Source organism: Chelonia mydas, chromosome 6 (genome assembly GCF_015237465.2).
Source record: "Chelonia mydas isolate rCheMyd1 chromosome 6, rCheMyd1.pri.v2, whole genome shotgun sequence".
Lineage (NCBI taxonomy): Eukaryota > Metazoa > Chordata > Testudines > Cheloniidae > Chelonia > Chelonia mydas.
In genome coordinates this window covers 84802820-84826808 of record NC_051246.2, presented here as the reverse complement: position 1 = coordinate 84826808, position 23989 = coordinate 84802820, and the positions used below count along the sequence as shown (strand labels likewise).

The 23989-nt window shown below is 39.4% G+C and overlaps 1 protein-coding gene across 6 annotated transcripts in view; it reads right to left on the bottom strand.

Moving 5' to 3' along the window:
- Positions 1-5294: 5294 nt before the first annotated feature.
- Positions 5295-23989, bottom strand: part of ARHGAP5 (Rho GTPase activating protein 5) — an 80214-nt gene continuing 61519 nt past the window's right edge. For 5 of the 6 annotated variants that reach the window (XM_037900575.2, XM_043548396.1, XM_037900576.2 and 2 more), the window contains 2 exons: positions 23229-23334; positions 5295-9121 (listed from right to left, as the gene is read on the bottom strand). In XM_037900575.2, coding sequence (XP_037756503.1) covers positions 8791-9121; positions 23229-23334 — 437 coding nt within the window. In that variant the 3' untranslated portion in view covers positions 5295-8790. Of the gene's footprint in view, positions 9122-23228; positions 23335-23989 lie in introns of those variants that run through there. The other variant, XR_005225549.2, reaches the window with a different exon arrangement.

The window sequence follows — 23989 nt, the reverse complement described above, 5'->3', positions numbered from 1 at the left end:
TGCAGCACTGGGTTAGTGCAATTTGTGTTTAGACAGAAGTGCGGTTTAGGCTTGAGTCTGATTTGACCCCTGGGCTTACCTTGCAGTGTACACATACCCTTTGATGCTTATGTGATTACATATTCAACACATCTCATAGAAGACCTTCCTCCCCACCTACAATTTTGGTATTACATGGCATACCCTTCTTCAGACAAGTGACAGCTTGCATATATACTTTATCTAAATTAGTCAGGACCACCTTTGGTATCAATGGTTAGTAGAAGAAAATTAAACATTCCAGTGTAGATTCCTTAACCGTTGCAACAACAGAAGAATCAAACTCTCTTGTAGAAACCATTAGCTATTCATTTCTTTTAAGTTTCTAAAATAAAAGTTAACACCCAGGACTCTGCACAATTATCGCATAATTTTAAAGCTAACACATTATAACTATGAGCATTCAGCAAGAATTTATTCATATTTTCTAATCAGTTAAATAACAGAAACAAGGAAAGGATTGCCTATAGAGTCACCCGAGCCCAGCACCTTCTCAACAACCTTAGAAAAGAGAGAGAGAGAGAGAGAGAGAGTGTGTGTGTGTGTGTGTGGGGGAAATATAGCCTTCTGGGCACACTGCAAAGCCTAACAAACATATGTTCTGGCAATCCAAGCGTGCGGACCCTGTTTCAAAACTGAATCCTCCTCCTCGGAGCATGTCCTGACAGCAGATCCCTCTCATCCATAGAATGGCAGCTCCAGCTCAAGCATCTTTGCTGTGGCAGTATGAGGAGACGACAAGATATCGCAGGTATATCAGGTCCCAACCCATTTAGGGCTCTATAGGTTAAACACCTTTCATTTCCACCAGAATTTTTCTGGAAGCCAGTGCAGAACACTGGTCTACTGTGCTTCCCAGCATCCTGCAGTAGGCTCAGCTTCTAAATGGTCCTGAGTGCATTACAGCGATCTAATATTGAGTTGACAAAGAATTCATTGGAAAGAAAAGGTTACACTACTCTGGTCAAGAGTTGGTAGAAAAAGTACTCTTGGCCACAGCCCTATCTGAGCATCCAAGAGTAGCACAGAATCTAAAAGCACCCTGTGATTTTGAAAGTGCTGTTGTACTCTCTCATTAAGCTCAATATCATCAGTGCACTAAATACACGGCAACCCATGTCTCCTCGCTAACAATCTCATATACCCTATGAACAAGAAAGGTGATAGTACAGACCCCTTCAGCAGCTACAAAAGAGCACTCTTGGGACAGAGAAACCATTGACCACAACTCCCCTTTGGGGTCCTCAGAAAGATAATAGCCACTCAAAAGCAGTGCCATCCATCCCTGCTCCTGTCTGTAAATGAGTCGACAAAATCTCATAGCCAACTGTATCAAAAGCTGCTGACAAATTTATAAGAATCATACACACTTAATCTTTGTTCAATGCTTGGATATAATAAACTAATGCAACCAGGGGGGTTTCTACCCCCTGTTCGGGCCTATGACCTGTTTGACTCCAAGGAAATCTCAATGACCTTCCTTAAAAATGGGAGATGGGACATAGGCTGGTAGCCAGAATGTGAACATCAAGAGTTGGTTTCATGAGCATGAATCTCTCAATAGCTTATTTAAGAGGTGCTGGGATCCTGTTCTCATCCACCCACAGAAAAACATTCACAATCTTGACAAATAATGGACCCATTACTTCTTCACTGGCCTTCACTAGCCAGAAAGGATAAGACTGCAACTCACACATTGTCAGAAAGCAGCAGAAAGCAGAGTAATACTGGCTGCAACTCAAGCAAAGAGGACGAGCTCATGTCCTTCTCCACATATGGTTGAGTTTCCATAGCAATGGGTACCTCAGTCCAAATCTGAACTTCGTCTGCAAAGTAACATGAAAGCTCTCCACAAGGGAAAATTCTATCTGCAACCAAGTGGACACAGCGAGGATTCAATCACTCAGCACAGTTCTGCTGTGCGAGATGTTTGAGAAGCTATAGCAGAATTGAAGAAAGGCAGTTTTTCACTATCTTTAAATATTCCATATACTGCAATCAAATTAAGGATAAGATAGGGTTAGTGTAAGCATGTAGGTTGCCCCACACTAATACAAAAGAGCCTTCTGGGTTGATTAGGTTCCTTATTACACTGGTGCTGGAATCACCAAGACTGACTGGTAACTTAGAATTCCATGGCTGCCATGATCATCATTCTACTGTCCCAGGTAGTTGTAAGCTCCATTCATGAGGCTGGATATGCTTTGGATCAAGTGTTTGGACTTGGGGTGGAAGGCAGAGGAATTGATATTACCACCTTTCTATCCAGGACTGCCCATTATCTTTGAAGTTAGGGCACATCAGTCCCAATGGGATGACTGATGTTTTGACATTTTGCCCTCAGAAGTTGATGACCCATTTGAGTTTCTGAGCAGCTAAAAGGGATAAAGTTGTTCTTCTGTGTTTTCTCTACTGATAATTTGGTAGGAATTTACAACAATCTCTTGTCTTCCACTATTGATACGAAGGCTCCTCACTACCAGCTTTGTCCTCACAGGTCACCTTGATTATAGATTACCTGAGACAGATGAAGTAAGAGGGAAAATGGCTAGCGAATGTGGGGCAGAAGTCCATGCTCATGTTGGTCTTTGGGAAGGCCAAGCTGTCACTGTTGGGGGCTCAGATAAACTCCAAGAACAGACCTGCTTTCCCTCATGGAGGACTCTTCCTCACAGTGCCCTACTTTTTCACCAATTCATCTCCCTCCACAAAACCAGTCCAATCACACCTTCAAAACACAAGATATAGCTCCACAAATTTAAAAAGCAAAACTCCCTGCAGATAAATTTCACTAATGCCTCACAATCCTGAGGGATGAAGGCAGTCGTGGTTGATATATGCCTTCCCTTCAGTTCCCCATCTGTAAAATGGGGACAATGGTGCTTTCCACCATCATAGAGGTGTTACGAGGATTAACACTGCAGATTGTGAGGTGCTCAGATGCTATGGTGATGGGAGTCATAAGTACCTAAGGGTATTGCTACACAGAAGACAGGAGGGTGCTTCCCAGCAAGAGTACCTAGAGACACGCTAGCTCTCCTTGAGCTAGCACATTAAAAATAGCCATGTGGCAGAAGCAGCACAAGCTAGCCGTTTTGAGTACAATCCCACCCAACACAAGTACCTGTTCAAGCAGTTCACCTGAGCCACTGCGCTCAAACTGCTAATTTTAGCACACTAGCTCAAGGAGAGGTAGTGCATGGCTGTCTAGCAGTACTAGGAAGCATCCTCCCAGCTGCTCTGTAGACATAACCCTAAAACAGATTCCTTCTTGGTAGGACTGGATTTAGGGTCAAGCTGCAAGTAGAAAAGTAACACTAGCCCTAATCTCAATCTGTCCTAATTTGAAAGCTAATACATTATCACTATAGGCATTCAGTAAGAATTTAAATTCATCATATTTTCTAATCATCGTTACTGAAAAAAACAGTAATGGATCTAGCTATTATGCAATATAATCAGGCAGTATTTAAAAGCCTGTTGTGTACAGTCCAAAGGAACTATAATGGTGGAAAAATGTCAATGAACCTCAATTCAACACCAAAAAGATCAAAGTATATATGCAGTACATCCATCTAGGAATGAAGACAGGTAACAAGGATTAGCTGTAGTAAAGCTCCTATACATTTCTGAAAAGAGCTTGTGGATAAGGAAAGGTAGCATTCACTTTGACAAACAAGGTAGTGGACCAAATTCATCCTTGCTATAGTCCACTGAAGCCCAATGGAGTTACCAACAGGGATAAATTGACCCCAAGTGAGCACAAATTTTACCCCTAAAGTCCGAACACTTTATTATAGTTAAGTTTCAGCACAGGAAATGATGAAGCTAAAGGGAAGTGTACAGAATCTAGTGAATCACTTAAATAACCTAGTGAAAATCTTGAGAATCTTGCATATGGCAAAATATAATGAAAGATTAAAATATGATGCAGGCAAAGGACATTCATCTTTGACAGAATAATGTTCAGATAACATTTGCTGATCTAAGAAAACATATAGGGTTAATCTGGATTTGAAGGCAGCCAGAAAGTTTTCGTAGTGATTACTAATCATAATCCATCCATAATCCATACATCATAAACCAGTGGTTTTCAACTGGGGGTCTGCAGACTATATCTAAGGGGTCCGTGAAAAGTGACTATGAAATTAAAGTTTCAGATCCCAGAAAAGGCCTTCCATTTTTCTGATCAATCAAAATTATGTGAATGCCCCCATCTACAGGTCAAAACCTGGAAGCACTGTCATTATCATAGAAGCCCACAGTTTAGCACCCTTTCTCGCACTGTATCAAATGCCGTGCTGAACACATGCAACATTCATAGCTCAATTCTGTTCAGTCAGTTTTCAGTCTAAGACTTTTATGGTAGGTGTTCACAGACCACAGGTTGAATTTCCAAAGGGGTTTGCACCTCCATTCCAAATTTTTTAGGGGTCTGCAGATGAAAACGGGTTGAAAACCACTGTCATAAGCTATATTGCTCATTGCACTCTGACAGACATTGAAATAGCAAATACCTCCTGAACGGCCACATGTGCAAGAATTAAAACAGTGTAAGTATCAAGTTTGAAAATTAGAGGATGTATTCCTGTCTAGGAATAGCAGAACAGCAATCCATGGAAAATTGACCAATATTATATAAATTAGAGAATCTAAAAATAGCCTCAAAATATGCATAGATAATTTTAGTTGAGGATTAGTGTTCCAAGCAAGGATAAAAAAAATATAATTCTTCATTTTTAAACAGTTTCTCGGCACGCCAATATCAAGAAAAATGTTTTCATAATCATAACCAATTTCCTGTTGAACAGCTCAAATCAGGTTAAAAAAAAATCGAGACACTATCTGAGACACGGAATTTAACGTCTGTTGAACAAAGTCCTCCGTTCGTAAAGGATAAAAATATTTTACAGGTTTTGTCATTTTCAGGGGGTCTATGCTTCTTCAGTGTATGTGTATATACATCTTCATGGAGCAATATATTCCTAAAGATGACTCAATTATTGCATGCATCAATACAAGGGGAGAAGTTATCCCTTATTGGAATGCTTTTATACTTAAATATTCAAGAAACCAAACAGCTTTTCAAGTTTTATAAGAAATGTAAGAGATAGAAGAAAACTACTGAATTATAAAACATTTGGCGTAGTCAGTTTGTAAAGACGGACTGCTAAATTTCACCTTGGCATTTAATTGAAAGATATTGGGTGATTTTGCCTTTAAAATTTTAATAGGCAACTAAACTGAACATTGTACACAGTAAGCATCTTAATGTTTTATTCATTGAATTCTTTATACAGAATAAGTTTCACTGATATTTAATTCACTGCAGTATTCTGTTGGTGGTGCAACACAGGATTACATTAATTATAAACAAAGAACAAAGATCTGACTTTTTAAAATTATAATTTTTATATATATATATAAAAATTATAATATATATATATTCATTCCAGTTGACAAATAGCATCACAAATACCGTATAAAAACTGAAATCACCATGGAAGCTAAGGCCTACATTTTTTTTAAATCTCCAGTTAAGTTTCCCTCTGTATATATTTACCAGAGATATTAGGAACAAAATTCCAGTACCTTGAAAATAAACAAGTCTATGGTAATTTCTAGCAACCACTATTCAAGAAATGCAGAAAACATACAAGAAAAAAATGTTTCTCTTCATTGAAGTCAGAAATATGTCACTTATACACACTACGTATGCTCAAAATCCATAAAGTTGTATATATAATGAATTTTAAAATAATCTGTAAAACATTAATTAACAAAATGCCACTTTTCAAACTCAATGTGTGGGATTTAAAAAATATTCAAAGAATAATCTACTGAAAGAACACATTTAAAAGCAATACATTTTAGTAGCAAAATTTGCCTATAACAAAATACATAAAATACTAATCCGAGTTAAAGTGTCAATGTGAGATGCTCAAGACAACATAACATGTTTTCATGTTTATCAAGATACTGCTCTTATGATTATTGTAAAAATGCTCAATTTAAAAAAATTTAAAGCAATGCTTTTCATGGTTTGAACTTTCATTAGAACAATTATAAGACAATTCCATTAGCCAAACTACGGAGAATCAGTATGGAATGACATTATTCCTTGCTTTATAGCAGTACTAAAGATTACCTATAAACTTCACTTTAAAATAGCAATGGTATAATTTTCTAGTATCTTTATTTTCAGTTACTATATATATAGCCATATAGTATTTTAATATTAATCTAAAGACTACACAAAAAATACTGACAATGTCAGCAAGTAGGAGTGTCATACCAAGCTTTTTTTTTTAAATGAACCTTTCAGTAAGAGCTAAAGACAATTTCTAACCAGGCCAAATATAAGAGCAGCATCTTAACAACTCATTATGGAATAAGTGATGCAGTCATAATAGAATACATAAAAACAGATGATACTGCAAATATTTTTGGATCTATAATAAGCTTAACTTGAAATGGAGTTGTGGAAATGTATTTGTAACATAAAAAATACATAATTTTGTAATCAAAGATGAATTTAACATCATGGCCAACTAAACTTATACTTCCACACAGGAAGCAGAAAGTTAAAAATGAAATTCACAACACAAAGACTGAAAATTGTTTTACCAGCTAGAACTTTTAAATATAGTTTTCTTTTTAGCCTACTTCCATTAGAAATAGCCAGGTTTGTTTCCTGTACAGTTTGATGCTTTGTCTATACCATATATAGTAGAAAAATAAATTCTTTAGCAACCTAGAAACAGTTTATAAAACTCTTGAAGTTTAATTTTTCTTTGCTAAACATGCCAATGTTAGACTGACACCTATAAATAAAAGCTATGTAGACAACAGATGTAATGTAGAACAAGTTAAGAATACTACAATTTACAGGACAGACTTTATTATTGTACTTTATCAATTCCTGTGTGCTTTGCAACAGGAATAGGGCTTTTCGTTCTTGTTTTCTTAGAAAAGATAATTACTTGCAAGAATATAACACAAATATCAAGATAATTTATCATATGTATGTACTTCAACAGCAGCCTTGTTTATGGTATCATCTTAATCTAGAATGATAATCCAAGTCATAATTAGAAGTACAATACCTAGGACATAATTGGGAAAGGCAATTTTTATTTTAGGAAAATGGAGTAAATCAAAAACTCTTAAGAGCCTTAATTCTCAAAATCATCTATTTACTATAATACATAGAAGACGATTGCAAAATCTCATTATGAATGAAGATTACAACGGTGACCACCATAAAGCTTTTTTAAACTACACATAACATATCCTAGCAGCTGAGTGAACCAAATTTATTTTTTTTCCCCTTTCCAGACCCCCCCCCCCAAAAGCTATAATTTGAGCACGAAAGAAAAAAACTGTTAAAAGTCTCACAAATATTTTTTACTTATGGCCTCCTCTCAATTCTGCTACAATGTGTAGTCTTCTAAAACGGTTACCACCAATTAAATGTTTAAAAAAAATAAAAATTAAAAAAAGCAGCACTCTTTTAAAGCAAAATTGGTACCAACATGAAAGAAAAAAAAGTTATAATTAAAAATGGTGCAAAATGTCAGTAATTTTGAATTTTTAGTACAACATACCACAGAAAAAATATGAATACAAATTTGTGATTTTATATATACACTCCAAAGAGGTTAATTGTCAGTACCCAAAGTATTTATTGCTATATATTAGCAATGCATTTTTGTATATCTTTCAAGGGCCACATAAAAATAGATTTAAAGAACAGATTAAATTGAAGTCCTAGATTAAAACATTGTTTGGTTTACAGAATTTTACTACAACAAATTTCATGTTTATGTATGAAAAGTTAATAACCTTATATGAAAATGTCATGAACTATTTTCTACACACTAGATGTGTTCCCAAGTGGGAAAAATTAAAATATCTAAAATATATTAGATTAAGTTTACAAGACCATCAATGATCTTTTAAACATGCAGCTGTTTACAGAATTAACAGTATTACAAAATGTTTAATTCAGTAATGGAACATAAGGAAATAACTAGGAGACATCAAAATTTTTGCACAATATTTGAAATTCACTTTTACAACAAGCATGTCCTTGGCATTGTGCTGTAAGAAATAATAAGCAAGTTTACCCACCCCTCAACAAACTGTTCCACAGGTTTACCTAGAAGTAAAGATGGAAGGTGCAGGATTGTAATATTTTCAACAGTGCATTTTGCATTTTTTCAAAAACCATCCCAAGCATACTATAGCATAAGTAGCCAGGAGGTTACGAAATAAACTACAGCTGGGCCTCAGTTGTCTACACAGAATGCTTGAATGTGAATAACGCTGACAAAAATAGCACATTAAATAACAAAAACAGCCATAAAGCAGGCTGTAAGCACTGAATGTCTCAAAAATGTGATATTTTAAATCATTAAATTTCTATAGAAAAATTTTATTCACAATATATTGTGACAAACTGCCACAGGAATGATATAGTGATTGCAATAAGGTTTCATGCAGCAGCAGCTTTGTACTTTATAGCTATTTTTGTTTTTAAAAATTAAATCTCTCCAGTCATGCTTATCCCATGGTTTTGATCTGCAGTGTGTATGAATGAGGAAATACAGTATGGGTTATAACAAAAATGTCCCATCAGTTTGGATGTGAATTATTTTTCATAAATATGAAGTACATTACTGAATCCTGAAACATGCATGTCTAGCTTTATTTTCTGTCCAACGCCAGGCTGCCTGTGTCTTCTTCTATTTATATAATACCAAGAGGATCTGCTTGTAATTGTGGTTGTATCAGCTGAGGTTGCAATGGTGGTGGTAACTGAAGTGGTACCATGGGTTCCACCATCTGCACTGTGTTGGATGGTGGTGGCTGACATGCCACAGGGTTGGAGGTTTCTACTATCTCTCCATTGTAAAAGAAAAACTGGCACTGTTGAATGAAGGTCTCTATAACCGACTGGTGAATCTTGGTGGTAGACAGGAACTCTCGGTTTTCAAAATCAGGTCTCATCAGAGTTGGCCAGAAACAAATTGATAAATTATCAGCTGTCATAAGATTGGTTCTATTTTGCTGGCTAACCCTGAAATGAGAATACATTTTCAGAACACGTTCACAAAGAACAATTAAAAATTATATACAAACAGGTCTGATTTTAAATATTTTCATAAACATGATGTTAATTCAAAATAATATTTTTACAAATATCTATTAAAACAATAGCCCATATTCTTAGATTAGTTACACTGTTGCAAATCCAGAAATGAATAAATTATTTCAGACTTACACAGCTAACACATAAGACTTTGACTCAGTGTTTTACTATTCAAATTTGAATCATGGTGAAATTAAAATGCAAAAAGTTTTAAAACATTTTAAAGTAGTGACAATGAACCTATAGGTAGAGCCCAGCAACTCTCAGGGGATTTCCTGCCCTGCAAGATAAAATCCATTACTTCTGCATAATGTTTGACCTTTGCACTGGGGGGGGGGGGGGGGGCCTACGGCAAATTTTGGAGTGGCTATAGGCCATAAAAGACCTCCCCTAGCACCACCCCTGCCTATATGTCTGACTTTTAAATTATAAATTACTTTTTTTTGCCGATCTCAGTGTTCGGATTGGTCTTTGGTTTAATGCAGCTCTATAGCTGCTGAACAATCAAGCCCTCTAATGTTGTCTCAGTCCTAGGGATAGCCTTAGGGAAAATGCACCCCCGAGCAAACTTCTATTTTGGAGGCAGAGTAGGGCTGGACGGGCTCAGGCTGTCAGCCCCAACATGTGCGGGGCTAGGGCTTACAAGTGGAGCCCTGCCATGTGTGGGGGCTTACAGCTCATGAGCTCCACCTAAGAACCTTGCGACTCCCAGTTTGGGGACACCTATTCTAGAAGAAAAAGAAGACAGCATGCCTATAAAAAGAGGAACATATATTTAGTGATGTCTGGATATCAAAAGAAAAAAGCAAGTAAAGATTGAAATATTTCACTTGATTATATGCTTTTCATATTGGCCAGTGATAAAACAGTGTCTGAAATTAAGCTGTGCTATTAAGCAAATTCCCACTGTTATCAGTAGGTGTTCTGCTCACAACAAGATACACAGGTTGAAGTGCAACATGTCTCCCCGCACAGTTACTTTGAGGAATACACTGTTGAAAGCTAGATGATTCTGCCATGTCAACACTAGCTAATGTCAAAAGAAGAGTATAAATAGCAGTAAGATTAACTTTTATTTTTTAAAATGTTTAAATTTAATATAGCTGGGCAAAGCTGGATAAAATGAATTTTGCGAAATTCAATAGAAAAGTTTTCACCTATTCATTTTGAATGGTTTGAGCCCTCCCAATTTTATTTTTCACAGAATTTCGAAGTCCCATTTTTTTTTAAAAGTTTCTCTTGAGAAATCACCTCCCAATTTGATGTTTCAGTTTTATATTGTTGACAGCTTGCGCAAAAGCACCACAGCAGCTTGAGTTCCAGCTGACTTCATTTTTTAGGTCTGGTACTCAAGTTCAAGATGCTAAAAAGGTATTTTTAGCTTGGGTGGGGAATAGGGGAAATCTAAAATACAAACAGTTGAGGCCAGGTCATGCATTTTTCTTTTTGTTCTGCAAGATGGAAGCTGTTGAATGAAGGGACATAAATTAAGCTGGAAAGAATAAAAAGGTACCAATATGCTGCTTCAGTGATTATCCGGAGACTCAGAGTAATCCTCCACACTGAGGGAAAAAATTAACTGTATTGTACATTTCAGATATTTGTATAGATTGATAGTTATTGTACACCAGTGGCCTCCAACCTTTTTATGCCAAAGATCATTTTTTGAATTTAAGGGCAACCCAGGATCTACTCCGTCCCTTCCCCAAAGCTCAGGGGGAGGGGTGCAGGCTCTGGGCTGGGGCGGAGGAGTTCGCAATGTGGGAGGGGGCTCTGGGCTGAGCCTGGGGCAGTGGGTTGGGGTGTAGGAGGCGGTGAGGGGTGCAAGCTCTGGGAGGGTGTTTGGGTGCAGGAGGGGGCTCTGGGCTAGGGCAAAGTGTGGGGGTGCAGGAGGTGGTGCAGGGTGCTGGCTCTGGGAGGGGGTCAGGGCTGGGGCAGGGACTTGGGGTGCAGGTGGGCGTATGGAGTGCTGGCCCTGGGAGGGGACTCAAGGTTGAGATACGGCCTCCCAGCGGTCCCCGGTCGGCAGCACAGTGAGGCTAAGGCAGGCTCCCTGCTTGCCCCGGCCCCACGCCGCTCCCGGAAGTTCCCCGTTCCCCGCCAATGGGAGCTGCGGGAGCGGTGCTTGCAGGCAGGAACAGCATGCCGAGACCCCTGCCCCCTCCTCCCCCCTGGGGCCGTGGGGGCATGCTGGCCACTTCCGGGAGCGGTGTGGGGCCATGGCAGGCAGGGAGCCTGCCTTTGCAGCAGCCCTGGTGCGCTGCCAGAGCCAGAGATCGTGATCCACTGGGAGAGTCCCTAGGATCAACCAGTCGATTGCAATTGACGGGTTGGTGATCACTGTTGTACACTGTTGAATCATTATCCTGAAATCAAGGCTGTCTCCACAAAACAGGTCTATGTTAAGAGACTGTCCCTGTTGACACACAAACCTTCTATACAGGGGGGCAAAAATGAAGACTTTCTCTCCTACGAAGGGCCTTGTTTAACCTGCAACTTTGGAACAGCTCTCACTCACTTTCCATTGCTGATTTCCCTGACCATCACCTTTTCTCCTTCAACATAGCTCCCCTGCCTCCTTTTAGTCCCTGCCATATCCAACCCTTCTGAGATTGCCAGTCTACCCACATCAGTGACTTCTCTAAGTCCTCAGCCTCTCCTCTGTTATCTCAGTAGATAACACTACACTTCCCTTGACTCCCCCCATTGCAAGGTTTGCCTAATCAAGCACAAGCCATGGCTCAGCCCCTGTCCGATAGCTGTTGCTTATTTTAATAAGCATGATTGTTTCACTGTTAACTTGTCCTCCCCTTCCTCACTGGTCTGCTTTATTCACCTGTTGTCTTTCACCATATGTAAGGTCTTTGGGAGTTTTTTAAAATTACACACATATAGCACCTGGCACAATACAGGCCAGATCCCTGATTGTTAATCTGTGCATATATAACCAACATGAATTTGTAGTGACAGGGCAAGAAATAGGCAGTTTTTAACAACTTTTGTCGGTATTTTATTGATTAGGTTAACTATTGATATTGCTCTGTATATCCTACTGTCTTTTGGATCTTTATACATTTTTTTCAAAAACATATGGTTATACACGCTTCCAAACAGGAATAGGGGATTTTGCCCTTTCAGGGGAGTGACAGAATTTGTAAGCACTCAAGGTATAAAAAAGTCCAAAAAAGATGCATAGGTATTAAAACGGTAAAGTAACAAAGAACAGTACCATAACTAATGCCAATCAATATGGTTTTCTTAAAAAGTTATCTAGTTAAATAAATATGTGTGGTTTTTGTTTTTTAAAGAGATTATACATTTGGTTGACAAAGGCAACTGTGTTGACATAATAGACTTCTGTAAGGCATCTGACTTAATATCACATGATATTTGGATTAACCAATCAGCACTATACAAAAATCAACATAGTACACATTATGTGGACTAAACACTGGGACATCCCAAAAAAGAACTGTAAATAGGGAATCATCACACAACATATTTTCTAGGGTCCTGCATGGATCTGTTCTTGGCCCAATGATATTCAATATCTTTATCAATGATCTGGAAGAAAATATAACATTGCTAGTAAAGTTTTCACATGACAAAATAGATGGAGTGGTAAATTTTAAGGAGAAGTCAGTTCTACTGAGTAATCAGAATTGCTTGGTAAGTTGGACTCATTTGAACCATTTTAATATACTCAGAAATACAAGGTCATACATCTATGAACAACGAACTTACAGAACGGGGAGGGGAGCCCTGAATTTTGGAAAGGAGTGCAACGCTATGCATAAGAGAGCTAATCCCATTACTGGATGTATAAGCAGGGGAATATCAAACAGGACTAGGGAGAAGGTATTATCTCTGCATAAAGCATTGATAAGACAAATACTGTGTCCAGTTCTGGTGTTCACAATTTTAAAAAAATGTTGACAAACTGAAAAGACTTCAGAAAAGAGGTACAAGAATGATCTGAGGTCTGGGAAACCTGTCTTCCTGTGAGAAAGTTAAGTGATGACGACTTCACAGTCTGCATGTATCTACATGGGAAGAATATGTCTTACAGTAGAGGGGTCTTTAATTTAACAGTCAAAGACAGAATTTCCAATTACTGGAAACTGAAACTAGAGATTCAGACTAGAAATATGGTGTAGAATTTTAACAGTGAGGGTAATAAACCATTGAAACAGTTTACCTAGGAACTATTTACCTATGCTGGATTCTCTGTTATTAGAATTCTTTCAATTCAGTTTAGCTCTCTTTCTACAAGATATGCTCTAGCTCAACCAGAAGTTATGTGCTTGATGCAAGAACTACTGATAAAATGTTATGGCCTCTGTTATTCAGGAGGTCAGATTATGTGAACATAATGGTCCTTTCTGGCCTTACAATCTATGAAACTCACTGGCAAGCTTGTCCCTTGTACCCTGTACTTTATCCAGCAGCAGCAATTTGTTTTATAACAGAAGTTCCTGAGAATGAATTAAGCGTTATATAAAATTTTAAATGATTTTAATGCTTTATCATCAGCTCTTGAGTGGAAACGTTAATGAAATGACATTTTTAAAGTAACAGCTGGCTTTGTAGCCAATACACACACACACTCACACACGGTTTGAAATGAGAGTTCCTTGTGATTTAGATGTGATCACGAGAGAGCTCTTGCTTCTTTAAAGTTTTCAAGTTGCAACTGAATTTCTGCTGTGCCTTTGTTTCTTCAGTTTAAATGTTCCTAAGAAAATGTAGGATTCTGTCCTACTTTGAAATACAGCTGCGTATATTTATTAACAAGAACAACAACTGTTTTCTTGTTTTCAACATATAAAATGAGAATTTCCATCTTGGTGCCAGATCTTTGATATCCTGCACTCCTGCCAGGTGTGTGATCTGAGGTAAGTAGAACACCTATTTACTAGGCTAAATATTTCACTACTGTTTCAGCTTTACTGAAAATCAAACTGGTTTTAGATAAGGAATCTTTACCTTTAAAATAGAAAAAAACCACCTGCATTTAGCTGCCTCCAGACATAAGTCTGCATCTTGTGCCGCAATTACAGATTTCAAGGTTTTAGATTTGTTGTTTATCTGGAAATGTGCGTAGTTTTATCTATTTTGGTTTTTAATATATGATTAAGGTTCACCAAGTTCATGATTTGTAGTGTGAAAATAATTGGTTAATAAATCTGATAGACAACTGGGACATTAATCAGGACTCAATGTATATACCAAATATTAAGACCATTGTACAAGAAAATATTTTCCCATTTGCAGTGGAAGAAGTAATTGCAAAGGGGAATATTTTGTGTTAATAAATGTAGTACCTTTATCAAGTAGTATAGGATGTATCAAATATTGTCTGTTTTGAACGTATTATGTCCAGAGATATTTACATACTCTTCCTGAATTAGGGCAATATACACATTCTCTTTCTTAAGAACAACTTCTTACATTTCAATGAGTAGTTAATGCTATCAATATTCCATGTACAGAATTTTAAAGAATTCAAAAGACAACAGGGAAGAGGTTGCATTTTGTTAAATGCTTGTATTCAAGGATTTTTTTAAAAAAAATTGGCTCTTCTACATATAATTGTTTCCTAGGCTACATCTCAGAGGAAAAGTAATAAATCAGTCTGTTGCCAACTGAATAATTAAATTAAACTTTTAAGAACACTTAAATGTAAACAGGCTAAAATGGTACACAATACCCTGCTGAGAGGAGTAGACTAGTTATTAAAAGGTCATGTTTTACGATAGAACAAATGCTCAGCCTTTAAAGTTATCACAGAACCTTCTCCCTTTTCTCCCTGAAGTAATTCAACATGCTGCCTAGACCTACTATCTGGAGCTCTGTCTTAAACTCCATCCTTGACCCTCTCCAGTGAGACTCCCAACTCTATATAATTCTCTGAAACTGCTCTCACTTATGTTGCTAATAACGTCTTCAGTGCTAAGTCTCAGAAACAGTATTCTATCCCCACCTCCTGTCAGGCTGCCTTTTACCCTGTTGACCATGCTCTCCCTGAAATCTTGTCTCCCTCAGCTTCCATGACTATTCTCTCTTAGCTCTTCTACCTCTCCAATTGCTACTTCAGTGTTTGGTTTGGAAGATTCTTCTCACTCCAAATAATGAGAGTTCTACTGGGCTTCTTCCTTAGCCCTCAACTCCTCTCTCTGTATGCAAAAGTGATCATATAGAGATAGGTTTGTTCTATCATCTATCTTCTCTGTGCTGACAACACTCAGATCTACTTCTCTACTCTGAACTTGTTCTGCTCCTGGTCCCAGCTAAAATCTCAGCCTGTCTTTTTGATATCCACGGGTCATCTTAAAGTCAACATGATCTTTTAATCATTGCTTCTAAATCCTCCTCATCCCTTCCTTTCTCAGTCACCATGACAAAACCTGCACTGTACCCTGACATGAGAAAGAACTTGAGAGTACCTTTAATTACCCAGCCTAGTCAAGGTATAAGATATCAATAGCTGGAAATATATGGACAATAAGGAAAAAGAATTTTCAGGGGCATGGTGTCTATCTCCATGAAAAAGATAAGTCATATTTCGTATAGACCCCCTTAATCAGTACACTCTCTGTAACTGATATGGAAAGTGTAGACTGCCCCACATTAAGATCATGACAGGTTAGATTGTGATAAATCATAGGAGATAGTCCATTTAACACAATTATTGAAGCTAAGCACATACCAGGGAACTAAAAAGGAAATTTTTAAAAATATCTTTTTTAACAAACAGTAACTGCCATTTTCATTCCCACATTAGTTTAAACACAAGGTAGCCTAGGAGTCTTTACATTTTCTACTCAGGAGCCTTTGAAGAAGTTTTGAAAATTGCAGAGTTTTTAAATAGAATGTTTGTTTCTTTAAAGCTCTTATGCTGCCAGTCTATTCCACTGGTTTCAGATGACCAGATGACCCATCGAGGTCCCTTCCAGTCCTACAGGTCTATGATTTTCAAATCCTTTTACCATCCATTACTGTGATCAAATTTAAGGCAATCTCTTGCAAGAGTTTGGTTCTGTATACTGCATTTTGATTTGGTTCCACTCTTTTAGAGCTGTTAACTTTAATATCCAACTTAGCAGGACTTTCTTTCCTAGTGCTCAGAAAGGTTTCTCTAGGGAGATACAGAAAGCTATTTTTGTGGTTTAATTAGTCGGGGAGCCAAATAGTTTTTTGAATGAATATCTTAAAAGGATTCAGCTGGGAGCTCAAAGAGCTGCAACATGTGACCTCTTATTTAGCATTTTATTTTTCAACATGTTACTGTTACAGTGAACTAAACATAATACTACCCTGTAATGTATTTTACTATAAAATACATTCCCAAATAAATCAATTATATAACTACATTAGAAGTCCACGAGAATGCAACATTAAAATTGTATAGCTAGCCATAATTAAGTCCAGAAATGCAATTATGGTTGAATATTCAACTGTACCTATGTCACCTTGAGCCTATGTATTATAAAATCTTTATACTATATTGTGTTATTTAAGAAATATTAGTCATTATGAGATTTTTCTGCTCTAGATGAAGTTAAGAAGAAGAATATATACAATAATCTAAGAATCAGGGTGTTTCTTAATAATCACTTGAAACAGCCTCATCCATTGCACAGATTTTTTAAAATTGGACAAAAAGTCACTATAATGCACTCTATAGTCACACCAGTTTAGTTTCAGTTGAGTTAATTCTAATTTATACCAGTGTAACTGTGATCACAATCAGACCCAAGGCTTTTCAGGGCATACTCTTGCATTGATGGGGTGAGAAATCAGATGACAAAACTGGTCTTTTCACTCTTCTTTCCATTATTCTGAACATTACATATTCGTACATACACACGAAGTCATAGTATGGGGAGTGCCCATCTGCTAGTCTAAAGATTAAAAACAATTCCTTATTTGTTAAAATCAAGGAAAAACCTTGACAGCATCAAATGCTCATGTAGACCAGATTTGAGGAGACAAATATAAGATTTCACTCCATAAGAAATATTTGTTTTCAAGCAGTTTTATTAAACAACACTTAAAGATGTTATGAAAAACCAGGAGCAAAATAGACATGATCCTAAGTACCCCAGTATTCACACCTTACAGGCTACTGCAATGTTTGTACAAAATATGTCTTGTAATGATTTCCCTCTGTATAACATTACTAGAATATATTTAAAGACAAAGACAGCCTACCCTAGGTAAAAGAGATAAACAGGTCTGTCCTAGACAAAGGAATATGATTTTAACTCAATTTACATATGAGCCATTGTGACAGGGCAGCGGTACAACCCCTTGAATGCCCTGCCAAAATGCTGGTTAAGCCCTGCTTTCTGGTAGGGAAGCCAGGTGCAGGGGCCCAGGCAGCCAGCAGAGAGCCCAGATGCAGGCCCTAACGAGGGTCAAGGACTTGAGCTAAGTAGCGGCAGCTGGGCTGAGGAAGGGAAGGGCTATAAAAGCCCTAGAGAAAGCTCAGTAAGGAAGCTAGCCTGGGAGGGGACAGGAGGCTACAGCTGTCTCCTCACCACAGGAAGGGAGCCTCATGGGCCAGGAGACCCTAGAACGGGTTAGAAAGGGGATAACTGTTGGGGGATAAAGAGGACTACACTGTAGCACTGTAAATAAAAGCACAAGGTTGAAACACTGGAACAAGGCATGAGAATTCTTATTTTGTCAGCCTAAGCACAGGGTACAGGGGAAAGGAGGAGGAAACCTGTGAGGACCCTGTGACAGCCATAAACAAAACTATCAAGCTAAACCTGCAGAGGCTGTCTTAAGCCTGAACTCTAGAGAGAATTAAAGTGGCTCCTGCCATGAAAGAGACAGGAGACTGAATCCCCAGGTGGCTTTCCTAACTTTATATTCCCAAAAAATTGGCTTTGTTCTCAAAGGACAGAGAAACTCCATCTCTATCTTTCACCTGTGAAGACAAGGGAAGTCAGCACCTTGAATTTCTGTAGAAGGTCCTAACTGAGAGACAGTCAGTCATGCTAGACAAAGAATAATTGGTGAGAGAAACCATCTTAGAGACCGTACCTTGCTAGATTAAGTTATAGACTTTTACGTTCATATCTTCACTTCTATTACTAACCATCTTTACCTTTATTTATTTTACTTAGCATTACTTAAACTATGTTCTTTTGTTAATAAACTTGTTTTATTTTTCATCTAACCCAACCCAGTGCTGTGTTTGAACTGAACTGTTAACTCCAGTTAAATTGGTAGGCTGCTGGGTATTGTCTCTTTAAAGGAGCAAACGTACCTTCTGATTTCTCTGAGTAGTCCAGGGGAGCACTGCAGACTTCAGGGCAGACAGTTCTGGGCAAATTTGAGATTGTAGGTGTGTTGGGGTCATCTTGCCAGGTGTAACCAAAACTTGTAGAAACCAGGGATGGAGCTATTGTGTTGTAAAGAGGCTGCTATGGTCAGAGAGCTGAACAAACGGTTACTTACCTGTAACTTGTTCTTATAAATGTGATGCAGACATGTATTCTACTTAGGTGTGTGTGCATGCACCCAGCACACTGGAGCTGGAAAACACTGCCTAGCAGTATTCATAGGGGCAGTGCTCATGTCCTGTGCCCTAGCCCCTCCCCATGCCATATAAAGGTGGTACCGCCCCAATCTCCTCAGTTCTTTCACACAGAACATCAGAAGTACAGACTCTGATGCAGACAGCATGGAGCAGGAGTCATGGAATACACATTTGCATCACATTTCAAGGAAAAACAGTTACAGGTAGGTAACCAACTTCAGCCACCTCTGAAGAGGACATTGGCACATACTTGCATATTGGACGACATGTGTGCATGCAACAATATGGCCTAGCAACTGCACACATATTCAGGCTGTAGTTGAGGGTTGAGACTGCAGCTCCAGACATAGGTGGGGAATTGCCTGGAATCACTCAGCTGGTGGAAATGCTCTTGAACTTGTAGAGTCCATCAGTATCCCAATGAACTTGATTCTTTGAGTTGGAACCAATGTTGACTTTCCACTGTTTAGGAGGAGACTGAGAAGACCAGGTAGGCATAGTGTAAAGTGAACCTGACAGAGAACTTCCTCTCTGGACTTCACCCTTAGTAACCAATCAGCCAGATATGGAAAGATATGAATACCCCTCTTCTTGAAGCATTCTGTTACCACAATCATGTATTTGGGAAATCCCAGGAAGCAGAAGATAGGCTGAAAGGCAGCAGACTGTACTGGTAGTGTTGGACAGCTACCACAAACATGAGGAACCTCCCATGGCTCGGAACAATTGATATGTGGAAATAAGCATCCCACAGGTCCACAGCAGCAAACCAGAAATTGTGATTTAAGGCGGAGAGGATAGTTGCTAGGGTGACCATACAGAATCTCACATATATTTGTTGAGATTGAAGAGGTCAAGGACAGATCTCTTCCCTCCCTTGGGTTTGGAAACCAGGAAGTATTAGGAGGAAAGCCCCCATCCCCAATGCTGCCGGGGAACGTCCTCTATAGTCCCCAGGGCCAACCGAGACTGAACCAGCTTGAGGGGCACATTCTCATGAGAGAAGTCCCTGAAAAGGCAATGGGTCGGGAGGAGGGATGGAAAGAAACGGTATGGCATAACCCAATCTGATGGTGCTTAGGACCCAGCTTTCCATGGTAATCGAGTCCAAGATATGATAAAAACAAGCTAGCCTGTGCCCAAAACAGATGGAAAGGAGAAAGAGAGATCATCACTGGGTTAGTCCTGGACACTAGAGTCAAAACAGGCGCTTGCTGGATGCTGGGGAGAAAGGGAAATGGGGGAATGGGAGAGCTGGCAGGTTAAACCCAGACCCAGAGAACCCTCTCTTCTGGGATCTGTGGCCCTTCCAGGAGTAGTCCTTCTTCCTTACAGGAAGGGAGAATTGTCCGAAAAAACGTTGCTGTGTTGACCGCAATAGTGGCATCTCTTTATGGCCAGAGTATATACTCCCAAAGAACAGGACTTAGCTATGGAGTTTTTAAAAAAGAGTGCAGGGTTTCATCATTTTTTTTCTGAAAATAAATCCCAACCATCGAATGGTAAGTCTCCAATGGTCTGCTACACCTCATGTGCAATGCCCAAATTCTGCAGCCATAAGGCCCTCCTCATGGTCACAGCCAATGCTGTAACTCTGGTTGCGGCATCTACCATCTCCAGAGCTAACTGCAACAGTCTTGGTCACCATACGGCCTTCTGCAATGAGTGCTATAAACTATTCCCTGGGAGGATTCTGGCAACTTATCCACAAACTATATACATGGCTGCCCAATTGACAAGAGTCATATTTAGAGACCAACACCAAATGTGAGATGGTTCCCAATGCACATTTGCATGGAAGAGAAAGTACAAATCTTCCTCCCCATTAAGTCCATCCTTTTGGACTCTTTGTCCTTAGGGATGGACTTATATCTTCCTTGCCATGCCCTGTAATTTGCTGCAGTTTCCACCAGAGAGTTAGGAGCCAGATGGGAGTAGAAACCCTCAAAACCTGGCATGCGAATGAAGTACCGCTTCTCTGAATGCTTTGCCATGGGAGGCAATGAAGCTGCAGTATTCCAGAGGGCTTCTACAGGCTCCAAAAGAGCCTCATTCATCAGAAGGGACAGTCTCCCTGAAGCTAATGATTGGAGAATACCCAAGGTAGTGGCCATATGCCTTAGGAGGTCCTGATAAGACTTAAAATCCTTAGGTCACTGAGGGAGAGAAAGGTTCCGGTACAGGACAGTCATCCAGGGAGGAGGTTTGGTGCATCAGCGACGGATCCTGTTCTTGCACCATAGGATCTAATCGCAATAACTCCGGAGGTCCAGGGGGAAACAAGCTCAGCAGTTGCTTGCAGCCGAGATGGCCTAGTAGTGGGAGCCATCAGTGGGACCAGGTATCTTGCTCTGATGTAGGTCAAGGAGTGGGACCTCAGGAGCAAAGAAGCATCCGAGGGCTTCCAAGGAGGCCACTGGGCATACAGTTGAGGCATTGTTGGCCAATAGGCACTGGGCCAAGAGCCCCTGTCCCAACTGCAGAACAGATGCCCATCTCCGTACTGATGGTGATCGAGGGGGATCTGTGATGCCAATCTGATGACGAAGGGTAGGATGACACAGACCTGGGGCTTCAGGAGTCCTGGAGCTTCTCTGGTGACAATGGAGCAAACAGACTCATCTAAAGTCCAATATGGGGGTGGCATCGGTGCTGAAGAGGAATGGGTGATCAGCAATGGCAGTACTGAATGAGAGAGAGAGTCCCATCCGGTACTAGGAGACGCACCAGTATCAATACTAAGGGCAGCACTGAAATTGACAAAGGAATCTGCTGCCATGATGATGGTGCTGAAGGATGCACCAACATCAGGGGCCATTCAGTACTGGGCCCAATGTTGGCCTCAACTCCACAGTCTGAGGCCCAGATGGTGCTCTGGTGATGACGAACCCAGGAGCTCTGCAACATGGCCACAAGATACCAAAGGCACAAGAAAGGACAAGGCTGTAGAGGCCATATCACCAGCCAACTCTTGAACCAGTGGAGAGTCTGGAACTGAGAGGCAAAGCAGGTCGATGCTGTTTGTTATGTTGCCAGCATTGAGACAGTTGCGTGGTGCCAACATCATTGGTACCAGACTCAATGAATGCCCCATGACCAGAACCAGAGTCAACAGCACAGGCTCTCTTAGTGGTACCAGGGAGCAGTTAGACGATACTGCTCCATCCTGTGTGCTGGTGGGAGTACACTGCTCCTTTCAGAATATCAGGAGAAGCCTCCTCAAGCCCTGGAATGGTCCAGATTCATTTTATGGGATCTCTTCCTCACCATACCAGAGGAGGAAAAACAACAACTGCTTTTTCTTCTTGGGGAAATGCCAGAGCCCAAGCATGGAGCAGAATCACTTGCCAGATCTGAAGGTGACTACCAATCTGGCACTGAAGCCCTCATCTAAGTGGACCTCCTTCAGGTGCTTGTCTCTCACCACCCGAGTCCTCACTGTGAATGACTTGCAGATGGTGCACCACTCTTTAATGTGTCCTTAATCAAGACACAAGCACCTTACGTGGGGATCACTGTTGGGGATGCCCCCCGCACCCACCCCACGACAGACAATGCTTAAACACACAGGGCAGCCAACAATTCGAACTAATACTATACTAACACTAAACTTAAACTAAGTGGTACTATATTCAAGAAAAAATTCTTAGAAACTGAGACCGAAAGCGGAAGGTGAAAAATACCACATGGAACTCCGACACTATCCACAAGTGGTCAGAACGTACGGAGGGAGTCGGGACAGCATTGCCCTTATATGGCCTGGGGAGAGGCTAAAAAGTCACGGAATATGAGTGTGCTCATAACAGGTACCGCTAGGCAAAGTTCTCTAGCTCCTGTGAATTGGGTATGCACACATTAAGTAAAATACACAGCTGCATCTACTTGGAGAACCAGGGCTCCACAGCACACAGACACTCATGATACTGCATGCTTGTCTGCAGACTGTAAGCCACAGCAACAGAGCATGTAAGGCACCAGGGTTACAAAGCAGGCAGTGACACAACCCTTTACTGATCTAGACTGCAGAACATGACAGTAGATTAAATATTTATTGCATTCTTATGTTATTTAGTTCATTGTATGGTTTTGTGCTGAATTTTAATTAAATAACTCCCAAATCTACAAGTGTTGCATGCAACTGTCTCTTCAACAGAGACATTTACTCAAGGTAGAGCAAGATTTCTTATATCCCACAAAATAGTGATAGTGTCAGATTATCCTACTTCAATAAATCACAGTTTATTTTTCAATTAATCACAAATTAATAAGATAGAGTAAGGCAAACCTATTACACAAACCATGAACTCTTTTCATTTCAAATTAACTTACGTTTCAAATCCACTTTCTTGCATTCCTTTTTTTTTGCCCTTAGTATCAGTTTGGTCATGCATTCAATATTTTTATTGACAGATGAGTGATAAGACCATATAAAATATTCAGTAATTATTAAATAGATTTTTAGTAGTGATAACAATACTAAACCTGTTTAGATGAGTTATTACAAATTTGAAGACATCGTAGTTCACAGGATGGAATTTCTTCACAATTTCTTTTAACTCATGCAGTCGTTCTGTCTTATCCAAGATCTCTGTAGAGATAATAGCAAAACACCAATTTTCCCTATATATTTAAAAGGAAACCTTTACAAATGGTGCTGCCAATTCGTCTCATGAGTTTGTATGGACAGAAAGCATCCATACTGGAAAGGAATGCCAAGGTGAGAAACAGTATTTGATAGTTACATGAAGAATTGTATCTAGACGAACTATTATATAGTTCTACTTCTCTATCATAGGTAGAACACAGTCGGTGCCTGATAAAATTATTTATCTGTGTTTAATGTTGGAAAATCATTTTAATAGCTCATTGTTGGCTTGTGAGATGATCATCAGTAACTCACTTATGAGTCAGATTTCCTGTCAGATTCCTCTCTGTTTTCACTGTTACTACCCAAAATATTTTATAAGACTTTTATTCAGAGACAGAAGATTCCCAAAATTTGGGGGAGAGGTTGTTCTAATACATGATTTATGCCCATGAACTGAAAATATGTTAAGCCCATCAACTAGTCCAACTGGTGAAATAACATGATTGAGCCTGGGACAGAGAATTTAAAAACCACTCAGTTTAAAAGAGAAAAAGGTAGAAACTAGCAAAAGCAGGCAAACATACAAATTTTAAAGAGCAAGTACGGACAACAGTCTAGAGAGTAAATTAACAGAGAAGCCTTCCACACACTATTA